Source organism: Glycine soja, chromosome 17 (assembly GCF_004193775.1).
Source record: "Glycine soja cultivar W05 chromosome 17, ASM419377v2, whole genome shotgun sequence".
NCBI lineage: Eukaryota > Viridiplantae > Streptophyta > Magnoliopsida > Fabales > Fabaceae > Glycine > Glycine soja.
The window spans coordinates 4,926,984-4,944,667 of record NC_041018.1 but is presented as its reverse complement, the minus strand read 5'-3'; the positions used below and the strand labels follow the sequence as shown (position 1 = coordinate 4,944,667).

General features: G+C 33.7%; 2 protein-coding genes across 2 annotated transcripts; both read left to right on the top strand.

Annotated features, from left to right (window-relative positions):
• The first annotated feature begins 565 nt into the window (after positions 1-565).
• Positions 566-4,707, top strand: LOC114394059 (protein YIPF6 homolog). The gene is made up of 3 exons (XM_028355610.1): positions 566-1,151; positions 3,986-4,060; positions 4,214-4,707. The coding sequence occupies exons 1-3, from the start codon at positions 669-671 to the stop codon at positions 4,472-4,474; spliced, it is 819 nt and encodes a 272-aa protein (XP_028211411.1). The 5' UTR covers positions 566-668; the 3' UTR covers positions 4,475-4,707.
• A 10,927-nt stretch (positions 4,708-15,634) lies between these two features.
• LOC114394006 (AAA-ATPase At5g57480-like) lies at positions 15,635-17,663 on the top strand. Its single transcript, XM_028355544.1, has one exon. The coding sequence runs from the start codon at positions 15,765-15,767 to the stop codon at positions 17,301-17,303; it is 1,539 nt and encodes a 512-aa protein (XP_028211345.1). The 5' UTR covers positions 15,635-15,764; the 3' UTR covers positions 17,304-17,663.
• Positions 17,664-17,684: the final 21 nt, after the last annotated feature.

The following is a 17,684-nucleotide window of genomic DNA, read 5'->3' as shown; positions in this document are numbered from 1 at the left end:
ATTTTCTAAATATTAATTATTATTTTTTTATATTGGCAAATAGAATCAATATGTGAAATATCAAAGTAATAACTAAAAAAAAAGTATATATTGGAAGTTTATAAATAATATTATAATACTATATCAATGAGGAGTTTAATTGATTTTTTATACCATGAGAACTTAACTTGGAATAAAAGAAATGAAAAAGAAAATGATATTTTTCGCTACAGATCCCGATCCAACTAGAACGAACAAAAGTAATAAATTGCGTGTTTACAAAAGAATGTTTGTTCAGTAAAAAAAAAGGATGTTTGTAAATATAGTTCATACATTAAAAAATACAATAATCTTTTAGTGATTCAATATACATTAAAAATATAATAACTCATTAATATAATGCAATATAATTCACAAGTTTTTAGTAACAATAAACTCTAAAATTAATCTTAATGACAAACTTACAAAAATTTATTATTTTCTGAGTTTGTAGTATTAGAATAAAATCTTTTACCATTAGATCTAAATACGCGTTAAATGCATGATTGCGTTCCTTGAAGTTAGTTTGCTTTCAATTTTATATGAATAATAACATAACATAAGAATAGTTTATATGAACACGCAAGGTAAGTTAAGGAGACCAAAGGAAGAAGAAGAAGTAGTGGAGTGATCCTGGTTGGGTGTGAAAAATGTCGCACAGCGATACCATACCCCTTCACCCATCTTCCCAATCCGACATTGACGAGATCGAGAACCTCATCAATGCCAGCGTTCACCAATCAGTCCCTTCGGCGAGACCTCCCAGTCCCCCACGCGCCTCCATCCCCGTCTCCGTCTCCGCCGCCCCTTCCCCCTTCATCTCCTCCAACCTCCCTCCACCGCCACCCCTCCCTAAATCCTCCGTCTCCGCCGTCCCTCCGCCCCCTCCCCCGCCGCGCGCCGACATCTCCTCCTCCGGGTTCGGCTCCGCCCCCAACACGCTCACTGAGCCCGTCTGGGACACCGTGAAGCGCGATCTCTCGAGAATCGTGAGCAATCTGAAGCTCGTTGTGTTCCCCAACCCTTTCCGCGAGGACCCCGGTAAGGCCCTCAGGGATTGGGATCTGTGGGGCCCTTTCTTCTTCATTGTCTTCCTCGGCCTCACCCTCTCTTGGTCTGCCTCTGTCAAAAAGGTATTTCCTAATTCATTATTAGGTTTTTCTATTCAGATCGAAAACCTTACTTTCCTGATCTGTTACGATTTGCTGATCTGCGTCTCTCAGCTGATCTACTGTTAGGTATTGACCTTGTTAGTGGCTACTTCAGCTCAAATTTCTCTGTCTGTCAAAAATCCTAGGTTAGGAACTTCAAATTCACTTAGGGGTTTGACAGTGTGCTTGCTCTTTATCGTTACTTATTGTGAATGTGTGCAACGATCGCTTGGTCTTTCCTTTCTGCGGTCCGTGATTGCATATGTATGGTAGAAACATAAAATGAAATTAGTGAGTGAATGTATATATGTACAATGCCTAAATGCTGTTTCTGATCTGTCCTGGCTGGTTTCTTCGCTGTACTTTGCTTGTTTCTTTTTGTTACATTATTTCTGCATTACATTACAGAATTCGATGGTGGTTTATCCTTTCAAAATTAAGTTGATGGTTCTGATTCTGCCTGCTAGGATTCATGGTGCCATTGGTTTGACATTTTTCTAACCAGAGTTTGTGTCCGTTGGTTTGCTGCACATGTACAACTTATGTTGTCTGGAGCACCATTTCTAGAAAGTGTTTTCCTAAATCGTTCTGCTTCAAGTTTCCAAATTATATATTGTTAATCATGGTTGTAGATTTGGGATTCTAATCATGAATCTGTAGGCCTATTTTCTGAATCGCAAATTGAATTGTATAGTGAATCATCAGATTCATGATCTATAATTAAGAAACATAACTCTAGGAACATTTTAACATAAAGAAAAATATGAAAAATCTATACATATATAAGCTTCAAAATAGTTTTATTTTATTTCCAAAATATTTTGATTAGAAAATATCTTTAGCTAAATTTGATTAGAAAATAAAACTTGATTATAATAAAAATGGATTTGACTATTATTTTTTTCTATACATTGATTAAGAGATTAGAGTCACGTATGAATAAAATGATCCAATAACTGATGGTGAGATGGTCTTTGTCTAAGTTGCTAAAGTGAAAAAAAGAGTACTCTGTTGTTTAGGGTTAGGGTTATGAATTCCGTCATCTCTTCTCTGATCCACTAACAGCAAGTGCAGCCATGAGTGGAACAGAAGGTGTAGAACTGCAGTGTGACGTGCTTTGCCTTCTCTGGCCGCATTTCCTGTGATTTTTGGCCACAAAAAGCACCACTCCAACCACGACGGCCAGGTGTGATGTGACGGCCATTGGATGGCAAGGTTCTGCAACCTGCTGCAGAAGAATCGCAAGATTTGTGTGCAACATGCGATTAACATGATTCATTGTGATTCGTGCAATTCATGTGCGATTCAAGCACAAAATCGATTCAATCTACAATTCGTATTGCCAAGCTGAAGAATCATAACGTATTGTATTGCGAATCATACGATACTGATAACCATGTTGTTAGTTATCCTCAGTTTCATCTCATCACATATAGAATTGAATTTCTTGCTGGGATTGGTCTTAAATTTGTGTTTTGGCATTTAGTTCTTCATATATTGTCAGCCCTTAATATATATTGATTATTTATCCATGTGTGTTTATACCATAGGGATTGGAATATTGGAACATATTGATTTTTAAAATAGAGAAGTTAAAGCCTTGTCTTCTTTTTTATCATCTGCTTATGTATTAATTTTAGTTTAGATTTCTAGAAGATTTGTTTTTCTTATCTTTTATAAAACTTTGTCTTACTTTAAATTCCTTCAAGTTTGCAAACTTATTTGAACTTTGCATTTTTCAATCTTTTGCAAAGATACAAGTTATCTAAGTGGATGCCATTTCTTTTACTATTTTTTCATAAACAATCAACTGCAAGTACTCTGAGTGAGAGTTTTCATTTGAAATTCCCTGAAGAGCTGAGGTACTCATAGCTTTGGGTTACTGAGCTTGCCAGGGAGCAAATGGCATGGAAGCTAGCAGTTAACTTTGTATCAGGGGTTCAAATGTTTTAGTCCACTCCCTTGGTCCTTTTTTGTACTATGTTCTACTCCTAATTGCATCTTTCAACAGAATCTATCTCTCTTCTGCATGTCATAGTAATCAATAGGGTGCTACAGCAGGATAGCAGAGCATCCTTGTGCCACTATGGAATTAATAGCTGAGCGGTTTTCATTAGTGGCCAAAATAGTGCCTTTTTGTGTGCTATAATGCCACTACCATGATATAGGCTTCAAAAACCGATATTTACCCTGGAAAATCATTGTTTGGGCTTTTTTGGGTAAATTATTTCTCAAAAACTTCTGTTTTGATCTCTATTCCTTCACACATTATTGGACTATTTTTTATCCTGTGTTGCATTCTTTCTTCTTCCTTTAGACTTCACATTCTACTATTTTTTTTTATTATCTAATTTATTATGTTCTTTTTCTATTAATTTCACCATCATCTTTTTTTTTTTTTGGCTTCATTACTATATTATTATTGCTCCTAGATTGATGGTTATTGTGTGTGTAAACTAAATATTATCAGGGGTTCAAATTTCTTAGTCCACTACTTGGTCCTTTGTACTATGTTCTACTCACTTTGGTGGCTCTCTAGTCTATACTTTTCTTTTTGCCTGCGTTGTAGTTTGCATGATGAGAGTGAGTCTTGGCGCAATGGTAAGGTTGCTGCCTTGTGACCTAGATAGGTTATTATGGGTTTGGATCCCCTAGAAATAGACTCGGAAATAAGGTTGTGTACATCTACCTTCCCCAAACCTCATTAGGTGGGAACCTTGTGCACTGGATTTTGTAGTTTGCATGTGTTGTATAACTAAGTGATTTGGTGAATGCCATATTTTTTTCTAACATCTTTCTATCTGATTGTGTCTCAGTCTGAGGTTTTTGCTGTTGCATTTGCTTTACTTGCTGCTGGCGCTGTAATTTTGACATTGAACGTACTTCTTCTGGTAATAGCCTCTTTCTCTCTCTTCATCTAGTCATATTTTGAGCGTCAAACTGTTTGTGTGATGCTGAAGGGTGGTGTACCTAACCATTCTCAACAGTATACTTTGATGAATGAGGGCAAATATTTGACTGTCTTCATCTCTTCAAAATTTCAGGGTGGACACATTATTTTCTTTCAGAGTCTGAGTCTGTTGGGTTATTGCTTGTTCCCTCTGGACGTCGGTGCATTAATTTGTATGTTGAAGGACAATGTCATAGTGAAAGTGGTTGTTGTGTGTGTGACATTGGCTTGGAGCTCTTGGGCTGCATATCCTTTCATGAGTTCTGCAGTCAACCCCAGGAGAAAAGCTCTTGCACTCTACCCAGTTTTTCTCATGTATGTATCTGTTGGTTTTCTCATCATTGCCATTGACTAAATGCATCAATGCTTCTGATTTCTTTATTACGATAACCACCTGGAATCTGCTTCTAAATAGGAATTTTTGTTTGATGATCAACCATTTTTTTTTAATTCTTTTCTGCCCCTCCTTTTTTCTGTTTAAAATTTGGTTAGATATATTTGAAGACAAACAGTTGTATAATATTACGTGGAAAGTATATGGTGGGATCAAACTTGCTACATAAGTATTGTTTCTCTTTCTATTATGTATTATTTAATGTGTGAATGGGAATACTGATAGGATTGAAGGATCCAAAGAAAGAAAGAAATTGAACAAATGGATTATTTTATTTTGGGGAAAAAATTACACTGATACCCCTTATGTTAGGTCTAATGAGCGTACACTTGACATATCTCCTTTTTTTTTTTTTTTAATATTACTTTGATCTCCCTTGATTTATATAACCACATAAGAACACAAGAGAGGTCGCCTAGTAAAAAAAGGAACACAAGAGAGGTTTCTGTTAACGGAAAATATATATGGTGTTGTGTTGTAGTATAAATTAAGGGAGGTTTGTGCAGGAAAAAAAAAGGGAGGGATATTGAGTTGAATTTTATTAAACCTAGGGATGAGTGTAATATGCGCTTTTATTTTTATTTTTATTTTTAGCGTCATGCTGATAACTTTGCAAAATATGTCAATACTCCTATAAAACATATCACCTCACGTTTTAATAGGTTTCATTTTATTATATTTGGCTTCATTTGTTTTCTACACTTGTTCTTTGACTCTGCCACCTAAAAAGACACGTGAGTTGTAAGGCATTAATGATGCGTATGAAGGATTTTTGAACTTTTCGGATACTGTTTACTTCCGTGGGTTTACAATTTAATATTTCTGTTGCATGGACTGCACGGATGTCTGACTGCTAATTCTCTTAATAACGTTTCCAAACTTGACTAGTGACCAAACTCTGTGCTGGAGTTAAGTGCATATTAAATTCAATTTTTATTTTTTCTTTCTTTTGAGGAGGGGTAAAACACCCCAATTACACACCAACAGAAAGGGGCAAAGATATCCCTCCAACATCTTCAGCTAGCAGTAGCCTACACTCGGCCGGAGGGTGATCAACAATATGAATACCTACCTCATAATTATGGGCTTCATTTGCAAGATAATCAGCAACCGAATTCATCTCGCTATAGTCAACAGAATTGTTTTGATCACTCTGTGGAATATGATTCAGTGTCATCTCGGACACACACACAAGATGATCAGCCGTTTAGGATTTCCATTTTGAGGGATCCCATAACTTTTAAAAAATCTAAAAAAAAATTATTAACTTCATTTTGATTAACTTTTTAATATATTAGAATTTTGTGTATTATTTTTTTTATGATTGAATTTATAAATTTATGAAATTTTTTGTTGATGAATTATTTATGAAATTGGTTGTTTAGGGTTTTCTTTCTTAGTTTTTACTTTTGGTCCCAAAAATGTGAGACTACACTGATGATTGAGTAACACTTCTGTTGGTGTCGCAGAAATAAAGAGAGAAAATAGGTGAGAAAAGGAAAAGTGTTTAGTAGTCAGAAAAAAAAGGAGAAAAATAAACAAATAACTGTGGCTTTTTGCATTTTTTTTGTTTCTCTGCAAACACTGGTAATGAACAATGATCGGCAAAGTGAGTGATATTTTGTGGCGTTTTTTAAGCATTAAAAACTTTAATTTTGTGGTGGTTGTAAACAAACCGCAAACAATTGGTTTTCATAGTAAAATTGATTAATTAATACAGCAAAAACAGTGGGTTTTTTTAATATAGAAAAACAATGTACTTTTGAGTATGATAATTGATTGTCAGACAATTTTTTTTTCTTATTTCTCTCTTTGATATTTCTTTCTTATTTCTCTAAAATTAAACGCGCATTTTCACGTTATTTCTATTCTATTCATTTATTTATTTTCTTCTCTATCCTTTTCCATCTTTTTTTTTAAAAAAAAAATTCCCTTCATATCAAATACACCATAAGTGCTCTACCTGTGTCAATCCTGCTCCGTACTGTGTTCTGCTGAAGCCTGAAGGAGAGAAGGGGATTTAGGCAGAGTCTGAGTAGACCAAAACGTGAAAATTAAGGGTGAACAAATTTTTACGTGTGACTTTATAAATAATTCATTTTTTACCTCATAAAACTAATGGAATCATTGATGGGATGGCAACATCAGTAGTTTTATTTCACTGGGTAAGGTTATTTGCATGAATCACATCATATTCGGTTAAAAAACCAAAATTTCAATGATGTTATTTCATACGAATTACGAGATTTTTTTTTTAATTCCCATTTGATGTTCTTTGTCTCTTTTTAGCCCTTCACAATACTAAGAGTTTAGCATGTGATAGTATTCTCTTCAACCTCTCTCCATTGATAAGAAAAAGAGGAAAAAAATGATAATTACTTTTTTATAGGATTTATTTTAATAAATTAAATAATAAATAATGACATCAAAAGTGTGATGCTTTAGTTCTATTTATTATTAATTTTTAGTCTAAATGTAAGAACACACTTTTACTTGAATATTTTAAACTCGTTCTTTTAAGAACTTTTTTTGTTAGTTTACCTAGAATGAATGACGGCATCCTCCTACATTGGTCTTATCCACAATGCTCCAGAGTGCAGCTCTTTTGTGACAACTGGGCCTTTCAATTATTGATTAACGTAAAAGAATCCACGTGAGACACTTGGACATATATCTATTTAAGTAACCGTAGCAAGTATATGTGTATTAAAATAGTGGTGTACATAATATTACTCTGTTAACAATGACTTGGCAACTCACATTCCCAAAGTAAATAGGTGAGTCCATTGATTAGGCCAATCATGATAGGTTTGTTGCTGGGCCAACAAATTGTTACATGGTTCGTGTTGCTTCTTTCTTGATCTAGCTGTGTTTTCTTTAAAATGAAAACCCATTTGCAATGCAATTCGTTAGTCACGTCCAATCCGACAATAATCATATAAATGTTGGAATCTCGTAACCGAAAAAACTCAGAAAAGCTTAAATAATTAGGTTTAGTAGGTTAAGATTGAGACATTAGAGCATTCATTGTTTCCCTATATATAGATTGGTGGCGGCGTTGTTAGTGTGTGGACTAGTTGCCCTATCCTTTCAACAGTTACTGCTAATATTTACTCATTTCACTTTTGATTGAAACTTAGAAAAAAGTGGAGAGGGACGCCAACAAATCATTGTAAAGCTGTAGCCAGCAAATTTCCTTTCAGAGTAGTTTTCAATTTTTCATCTTTGTCGCATATGATTATGAATAAATTTAAGAGATGATAGTGGGTTAATGCTGAGACACTTTGGTTCATAATGGACGTAAAAAGATGGTACGGACCGCGCGTGGATGTAATACGAGGGATCAAATCAAATAACACTAGTAAATAGAATCCTTGTTTTAGTACGGTAGTTAGAGAAATATGAAAAAAGAAAAAAGTCGGAAAAAAGTTATAGATTTAAATTTTTTAACTGATATTTTTAGTAAAATTAATTAACTAATATTTATGGATTAAAAAAACATCACCATCAATTATCTCTATTTTTTTTACATAGATGGATGTTCCAATTTCTAGTCTCATCTATACGTGCATGGTCGTGGATAGAAATTGAACACGCCATCAATCCAAATTTTTACGATAAGCCTTCCATCCTATATAAGTTCGTATGTAGGGTCAAATAATATATATTTAGTTGGCATGCTGTATAGATTCTTCTTACGGTATCATCATTTCACTTTCTTAACCTAGCTAAGTAGCTATACGCAGTTTGATAAGACTGAATTTCAACGGATATATATTAAAGGGAGAAAAACTAGTGAGCTTAATTACTTTGAATCATAAAGGGGCTCAGAGAGACGTATATTTACCAAAAGGGTACTATATGCCTAAAAAAATTAATTTGCATGGATCAGACTCATATCTCAAATATAAGAATGTTATTGGTGAACAATTTATAGTATCTGTATTGGGTCATGGTGAATTCCAGCACAAATACCACAACTTCCTTTGATGAAAAAAATAAAAACCTCAAAAGGATACGTACATGCTATTACTGTTTTTTCTTACTAACTAAATTTCTCATTTATTTAACCAGTAAGAATAGTAACAAGGGATAGGGTGGTCCAACCTCGAACTTATCATAAAAAAGTCTAGATTGACAAATCTTCTAGATGATTACTTGTTTTCTTTTAAAGTTTAATATCTTTACGAAAATGTACAAGGAAAGAACCAAATTAGCATAATGATAGTTTGGAATTAAGTTTTTGGCAACATTCCGTAAAGTCGTACATTCAAATATTCAAGTTTGTATATCTTTCATTGCCTTTTCCTTCGGTGTTAAAAGTTTTTAAAAAAAGTTAATTTGGAATGAAGTGTATGTTATTCAGAAGAAAAATATATCAGTTGAAATTTCATACAGAAGTTTATTCCTTTCATTTTCGGTTAATGGAAAGAAATAAAGCATCTCTAAAGTAAGAGAGAATGGAAGGTGGCTACAATTCTTGGTGACTATTCTTCAATAAAAATAAAATAAAAGGAAGAAACAAGTAAGTTATTCTTACAATCTTATCCCGTCTTATTATTCGTCAATAGTGAAAGGCAATGAAAAACACGGAACTGAAAATTTCTAAGTTTGGTTTAAAAAGGTGTATTTCGCTATGTCTATTTTAAAGTGTGTGTGTGTATATATATATATATATATATATATGTATGTATATATAACATATTTTTCAGTCAAAAAAATATATAAACATATTTTTAAGAGGATTAAAACAAGTTATAAGTAGAAGTAAACTGGCACACATAAGATCGGGTCATGTGAGTTGCAGTGTAAATTGTCTGGTTTCAACTCCTTGCATTTTCAATAATGGAAAATCGGAAATTTTGGATAAAGGCATATTTCCTTTCACGTGTGTTAAAACAACAAGCACTAAAGACTTTTTATGTTGTCAATTTAAGTTTTCTTGTCATGGAGATGCCTCTAATGGCAACACACTTTTAAAGAGACCAATTAAGCTGCGAAAACCTTAGTCAAACACGGTTTAGTTCATTTTTCCTACAAGCATGATATAGGTTCAATTGTGTTCCTATTCCTACATGGCTTCTAGTTTTGACTAAATATTCTGGTTCTAATCTCTAAATGTGAAAAAAAAAGAATAAATACTTATTTTGATTGGACATTATGTTTAGTTAATTGAAGAATAAAAGATATTGTAATGGAGGGAGACAAGTGATTTTTTTTATTTGACTCACAAAGAGAGGAAAGATATTTTTTTTGTAAATTACTTTTATATCCTAATAATTTGTAATTTCAAAATATAAGCAGACATATTTTGTTCATTTCAATTGAAATGTTTTAAGTCATATTCCTCTTCCTCTCCCCTCCAGGTCTCCAATATTAGAGGAGAGCAAAGATAGATGAAGATGAATTTTGCCCCCTTCCATTTTCCTTTCATCATTTCCTAAAATTTGAATCAGTTTTAAAAAAAAAATCCCATCCCTTCCGTAGAACCAAACAATATGTAAAAGTCACACATTTTATGAATGAATTATGATTGATTAACAATATACAAAACTTCACACTATCAATGTATAGCAATTAAGCTTAATTTAATTAAATCATTTATTGTCGCTTTGTTAAACAAAAATCTTGTAAAGTTGTACCTTCTAACCTTTCTTTATAATTTTTAAACTTTATTACACATTTTACTATCTAAATATCATGATTTTACGGATTTTAACACCTAAGTTTTTTTTTTACGAATTTTACTACAAAAGTATTTTAATTTTCACTTCAATTTTTTAATTTTTATACATTTTACTACCATGATGGTTAGGAAACGATATCTTTTAATTTTTTACTAAAAAAATAAAAAAATTTGTTTGTTTTTTATTTTTTTTTAGGAATAAGTTAACATTGATAAAAATGTATAAAATAAAAAATTTAGATGAATGAATTGTGATTTATTAACAATATAAAAAATTAACTATCAATATATATAGCAATTAAACTCAATTTTTTTTTCTCAGCCAATTAAACTCAATTTAATCGAACCATTTATTGTTACTCTGTCAGACAAACAAAACTTGTAAAGTTGTACCTTCTAACCTTTCATTATATATATATTTTTTTTACTTTATTACACATTTTACCATCTATATATCATCTTGCTAATTTTAATACCTGTTTTTTTTTTTAATTTTGCTACACATGTTTTTAATTTTCACTTCAGTTTTTTAAATTTTTTTGGACATTTTACTGTCATGATGGTTATAAAATGATGTTGTTTCAATTTTTTAAATAAAATAAAATAATTTTTTTGTTTTTCGTTAAATTTTTTACTGATTCGTTAACATCAGGAAAATGCACAAAAACTAAAAATTTAGACGATAAAACTAATGGAAAAGTTTGGATGATAAAATTTGTAAAATAATAATACTTAGGTGATAAAATATACAAATAAATATTTTTTATATGTAATCTTCCTTGGTTGTCCATGATTAAAATATTTTTTTTTTATCGTTTTTATTCGTAAGAATTGAATAAAATATATTTAATTAACTGAGTTTGAACATATTGATAATATTTGTTTCTTATAAAAAAAAATTAAGCAAAATGAAACTTACTAATTGAGTAAACAGATCACAAGTAGTGCCTCATTTGCTTAAAAAAATACAAGATGATAATAAGTCACTAAAGTTATATCTTAATCATGTATTTATTATGCTTTATTTTTCCCTTATTGCAATTACTTATGAAATTTATCAGCAAGAGAAATTATTAAAATCGATAGCAGATTTGGTAGAGATTAGAGAAATATATTTTTATCATATTGATATATAATAGTTTTATTAGTGATGACGATTAATTTTCGTTAAAAAATATAATAACACATAAAATATGTATTCTTTTTCAATAATATTTATTACATATCCATCCAAGACCAATTAAATTTAAAACTTAAATGATTTCATTAAAAAATACAAATCCTTAATACTTATATTAATTATTAACTTATGTTCATATACTATTAGAGAAATAGGGACAACAAGGTTCCATTCAATGTATCGTCGGTATTAATCATAAAACTGTTTGATTTTGCATAGGAATGAACAAATTGTACGGTGGACAGAACTGATGAGACGCAGGCACTCATGACTGCGTGACTGTGGTCTCTGTTCTGTAACCATCTTCTGGTTTTACGTGATGGTGAAATTTGTACGGCAACAAGAGCTGTGACATAGAGAGAGTTTGCTTTACGTAATGGGAGACCTTTTAACTTTACTTGCAACCTGTACTTGCAAACTATCCATGTTCATGTCAATTTGGCATCTTATTATGACTGTAGAGTAACGTACCAATTGCCAATTTACCATTCAACGATGGGTCAGAGCCTATCAGATAAACAAACCCCAAAAATGATTCTGATCTCCACAATCTTCAACATTAAACTAATTTACGTATTAGATACAGTATTTATCAGTAGTAACAATTAACAGCATTAACTAGTCGCTTGGGACTCCGCGATTCAGAGTGGTCAGTTCACTTCTCTGCAAAACCTAAATAAAATTAGACAACTGATTATTGATCCTTAATTGTACCTTCCGATAAGTTTTGTTAACTGTTGATTTATGATACATTTCTCAAAAAATTACTATATTTTTAGAAAAAGACTAGTTACTGTATATTTTCTCAAGGTGTTTAGTTTTTAAAATAGTATTTTATTGTCATGCAGTTTTTAAACGCATTTTTAATTAAATATGATTTTAAATCCCATATAAAATAACAAATGAGAGAAAATTGCTCTCTCAATTATGACTTTGGTTTTCTCACAACTAAACTCTCTAATGAGATAACTGGTTTTATAGTTAGTTTGATTAGAATACGGACACTCATTAACTATTAAGTGAGCAATACAATCTATCATGATCATCACATGTAGAGTCCAATAATAGATACCTATGTTATCAATTTATCATAATTAAAATGACAATATTAATTTCTACTGTTAATATTATTTAATTTCACCTACTCAATATTCAAATACTTGACTAAATATTATCATATCTAAAATGCCATAATAATTAATTACAGATGTGATGATAAAAGTAAATTAATAGATATATCATAAAAATAGAAAATTTAGTTTCACCAGCCCAGTATTCAAAGACTTGATTAAATATAGGCGTGACAGTATCGAAAAAAAATATAAATAAATAGTTAAAAGGCAACATAACTCGTTTGATTCAATTTATAGGAGCGATATTCTACTTAATGCAACCAAATACTGAAAGACAACGTAACGCGATCAATTCAATTTATAGGAATAATATCTATTTAATGCAGCTAGCAAGTTGGCCATTTTTTACTCTGCCTTTCCTTCTACATATCTATCCAGAAAAAAATATTGTATAATCCAGAATTATGTCATCCTAATCAATCTTATCTCTATCTAACACATAAATTAATAAATATAATTATATATCTCATAAAAATTATAGTTGAAATCACATAATCTTATAAGTTATACCAAACATTAATTTCTCCGGCGCTGGCTGTTACGGCCAAAGTCAACAACAATCAGTGAGCCATTGTTTCCCTGGTTAATCCCTAGCCCCACAGCCTGCAGATAACTAGATTCCAATGGATGATTGGGTATAACTTTCTACATCCTTTGAATGGAAATTAAGTGCATTGTGAATTCTTGTACGTTTTTGGATAAGCCAAGTGAGAAACTAGAGTACAACAGGATTATGGACTGTAAGATTCAATAAAGTATACTCGATTGTTCTCCCTACCCCATGAGACCAAGTACAAAATAATGGAATTGATCAAACGCACACAACCCTTTATCTTAATATTATCAATCCAAATCACGCCTTTTGCCCACGCTCCTGCCATAACTTTTTAACTTGTTTATCCATATTATTTATCACTATCTCTACCTCTAAATGCAGGATTTTGATCATTATTGTAGCTATCTCTACCTCTAAATTCAGGATTTTGATCATTATTGTTGCTTCAAAGTGCATTGTTTCAAATGAAAACCATGCTTTTTGGTTGTACTCTTCTTTGGTCTGACCTTCTCATAACCAATTCATAGTGTGTTTGAGTACATGCAAAATCGTGGCGAGTGATTAGAAATCATGTAAAAAAACGTGGTTTTTCCATAGCAATAAAGAGTAGCTTTATATTCATTCTGAAATTAAAATTGATTTTTCCTCAACTCACTGCCATCTAGAACATACATTTTTTTGGTTCTTAAATGCGTCTTGGATGGTGAAAATTTATTTGGTGTAACATTTAATAATACAAAGTAGGCAAATACTAACAAGTATTTTGAAGACACTAGTTAAGAAATTAAGAGTAGAATTTTTTTTATTGGAGGAATAAAATTGTGTCTTCCATAATTTCTTTTGTGTTTTTCTATGATTTAAACATTAAAAACTATAAAGTAAAATATTTTTTTTCTTCTTATAAAATTGTTATGTGAAAGTGAAGTATCCTGAAATTTATCTTAACTAAAGGAATTGAGATATAAGAAAATTATTAGTCAAAATCAATTTCATTTTTTTTATGAATGATAATCTGATGAAAAAATCAATAAATTATAACTCGACACTATTAGTGACTTTTGTGTTTTTGTTTTTTGTTTTTTAAAAAAGAGGTCTAGAAAGAGAAGCAAGGAAGTGTTTTAATGCTAGGAATGAGGTTGGCAGTTTGGACCCATTGTGGATTGGACACTTGTAATAACATGAGATTAAACAAACCCCAGTTTTATGCTCCCAAAATGGCCTCGAATCCAGGCTGATACGGAGTATTTGATTGTAGGAGAGCTGGCCACCGAATCCCTCCATGTTGATCCCCTCAATTAACTACTTCCCCAATCTTTTTCTCAACTGACAAGCAACCACAATAATTTGAAGTAGTAGTAGTAGTAATAGTGAGAGCAAAATCTCAATGAAAAGATAATACAAAGAAATGTTTCAGAAAAGTAGAATTAGAAAATTGTGTTTACATGTGAGCAAGAGTGTGGTGGGGTCATATTACCTTCCAAATTTCAATCAATTCTTCGGCTTTATAGGGGCACCTATATTCCTATGCGTCTCCGTTCCTCCTTTGTTTAGAGTGGCAATGATAACATTTCACACAGATAGATGGATTAACTGGTTGAACAAAGTGAAATATAATCCCACACTCCCAATGTGCTGCATCAATGTGAACCCCCTTTTCCACTGAGGCACAATAATTAAAGTGCAAGCCTCCGCGAATTTGCTAAAGGACGTTACTTATTATACCCCGAATCCAATGGTACATTATTTTCTCGGTTTTACTACTAATTAATTCCTGCAAAACTCACATGCACATATGACATATCCCTATCAGCATCAGGTACGTAGGTAAGACTTAAGTTTTGAAATAATAATAATAATAATAACAACAACAACAATCTTCTCTTTTCTGGTTTCTAATTATGTGATTTTTTTTTAACCCACACTATTTATAGTGATGTTTATTTATTTACATCCCTGCAAAACAGCTGTAAAACCTTCCCTTTCCAACTTAGTTGTTCCTTGTCCAATTGCAAAGATATTGAAACGAGGCATTCTGATACCATTTCAGAATCATCGTCAGCCATCCATCCATCCATCTGTGGCAATAGCAGCAAAGTTGAAAAATAAAATTTCCACATTAGTGTAAAGGAAAAAAAAAAGAAAGAATCCTTTGAAAAGGTGTGTAGTGTAGCGTAAACACACACACACACTACACTGGCTGGCTCTCAAGTCCAGCTCCGAACCCAATGGATTAGGCCCCATCTCTGATTTGTGATTTCTTCCCAAGCCAAAAATTCCAAATCCTTTTGTTTGTTTCTTCCACCCTCTGTGTTCTTATTTGAGTTGTAATCCACTTGGCCCACCCACTCACTCTATTCACATATCAATCCACCTTTGCCTTCCTTTATTCCCCCAAAAATGTTACGATTACATCTATTGAATTATTTAACCCTCAGATAGAGAAAATAAAATATAAATTTAATAGTATTTATGATATGATAAGAGAAATATAAAAAAATAAGAAATATTATTTGTATACCATTAGTCTTTATTCGGCTTCCCTCGCTTGAATCTCTTCCCCTTCCAAAGCCCCTTCACTCTCTATAAATACAGCCAACCCCCTTCCCATTAAATTACAACAACATTTCCAAGCACCATATCTCTCTCTCTTTTCTTGTCTTTCTCAAACCAAAACCACTTAAAAAAAAAACAAAAGAATGAGAGAATATTGGACCTCGTTGGCTTCAGTTTTGGGTGTGTTTGCCTTCTGCCAAACCATCCTCCAAGCAGTGTTCCCACCGGAGCTGCGCTTCGCTTCCGTGAAGCTCTTCCACCGGGTCTTCCACTGCTTCTCCACCTACTGCTACTTCGACATAACGGAGATCGACGGTGTGAACACCAACGAGCTCTACAACGCCGTCCAGCTGTACCTGAGCTCCTCCGTCTCCATCACCGGCAACCGGCTGAGCCTCACACGCGCCGTGAACTCGTCCGGGTTCACCTTCGGCCTCGCGAACAATGACAGCATCGTGGACACCTTCAACGGCGTGAACGTGCTGTGGGAGCACGTGGTGACCCAGCGGCAGGCCCAGACCTTCTCGTGGCGGCCACTCCCCGACGAGAAGCGTGGTTTCACGCTCCGCATAAAAAAAAAGGACAAGTCCTTCATACTAAACTCCTACTTGGATTACATTATGGAGAAAGCCAGCGACATTCGGAGGAAGAATCAGGATCGGCTCCTCTACACCAATTCCAGGGGTGGCTCCCTGGACTCGCGGGGCCACCCTTGGGAATCTGTGCCTTTCAAGCACCCAAGCACGTTTGACACATTGGCCATGGACCCTCACAAGAAGAAGCAGATCATGGAGGATCTTCAGGACTTCGCCAATGGGCAATCTTTTTACCATAAAACCGGTAGGGCTTGGAAGAGAGGCTACCTTCTCTATGGCCCTCCAGGTACTGGTAAATCAAGCATGATTGCCGCTATGGCCAATTTTCTCGGCTATGATATTTACGATTTGGAGTTGACTGAGGTTCATAACAACTCTGAACTCAGGAAGCTTCTCATGAAAACCAGCTCCAAATCGATTATTGTTATTGAAGACATTGACTGCTCTATCAATCTCACCAACAGAAAGAACAATAACAGCTCGAGTTCCGTTTCTGCTTCGACAGGTTACTATGATTCGGAGATACGCGGTGGCGGCGGTGGTTGTGCTGAGGAGGGTGGTAACAATATTACTCTTTCTGGGTTGTTGAATTTTACTGATGGATTGTGGTCTTGTTGTGGAAGTGAGAGGATTTTTGTGTTTACTACCAACCACATTGAGAAGCTTGACCCTGCTCTGCTGCGGAGTGGGAGAATGGATATGCATATCTTCATGAGTTACTGTTCTTTCCCCGCGCTGAAGATTCTGCTGAAGAATTACTTGGGGTGTGAAGAGTGTGAGCTTGAGGAGCCGATTTTGAAGCGGCTGGAGGAGGTTGTCGACGTGGCCCGGATGACTCCGGCGGATATAAGCGAGGTTTTGATCAAGAACAGACGCAAGAGAGAGAAGGCGGTGGAGGAGTTGTTGGAGACTTTGAAGCTGCGAGCGGAGATGAATGAAAAAAATGGAGTTCTGAGGGTGACTAATGGGGTTGAAGAGGAGGAAGAGCAAGAGAAGAGGGCTTTAGACAGTGAGAGTCCTAAGCAGGAGTCAGAGATTGAGGACAATTGCAAGGAGGAGGAGGAAGAAGAAGAGAAGATCAAGTAATATATAGTGACGAATGATAATAATGTTGTTTAAGACATGTTTGTTTGTTCTGTTCCCCGGTCCAGTGAAGAAAGAACAGGGAGAATAGAATAGAATGAGAATGGAGAAATACATACAGTGTAATATCCTATGCAAGTGTAGTTGTACTCGATCATCATCAACAAATTTTTTTACGGGGGGATATTTTATGACTTGTGAGATACAGGGGAAGAAGATGCTAGGGGCCTCTAATTTTAAAAACATGTCACATACTTGTGTCTCTTTTAGTTTTGAATAATGGACTCCTTTATTGTTTGATATGTAGGGAAAGTTATTTGCATCGTGATTATATATATAGTTTAAGATTTGTTCCCTTTAGTACATTTTGTTTTTGACTCTAGG

Excerpts from the sequence above, each read along its gene's own strand:
- LOC114394059 (XM_028355610.1), top strand. The coding sequence starts at position 669 with ATGTCGCACAGCGATACCATACCCCTTCACCCATCTTCCCAATCCGAC. Across the intron at positions 1,152-3,985 it reads GGTCTGCCTCTGTCAAAAAG|TCTGAGGTTTTTGCTGTTGC; the intron begins GTATTTCCTAAT and ends ATTGTGTCTCAG. Across the intron at positions 4,061-4,213 it reads CATTGAACGTACTTCTTCTG|GGTGGACACATTATTTTCTT; the intron begins GTAATAGCCTCT and ends TCAAAATTTCAG.
- LOC114394006 (XM_028355544.1), top strand. The coding sequence starts at position 15,765 with ATGAGAGAATATTGGACCTCGTTGGCTTCAGTTTTGGGTGTGTTTGCC.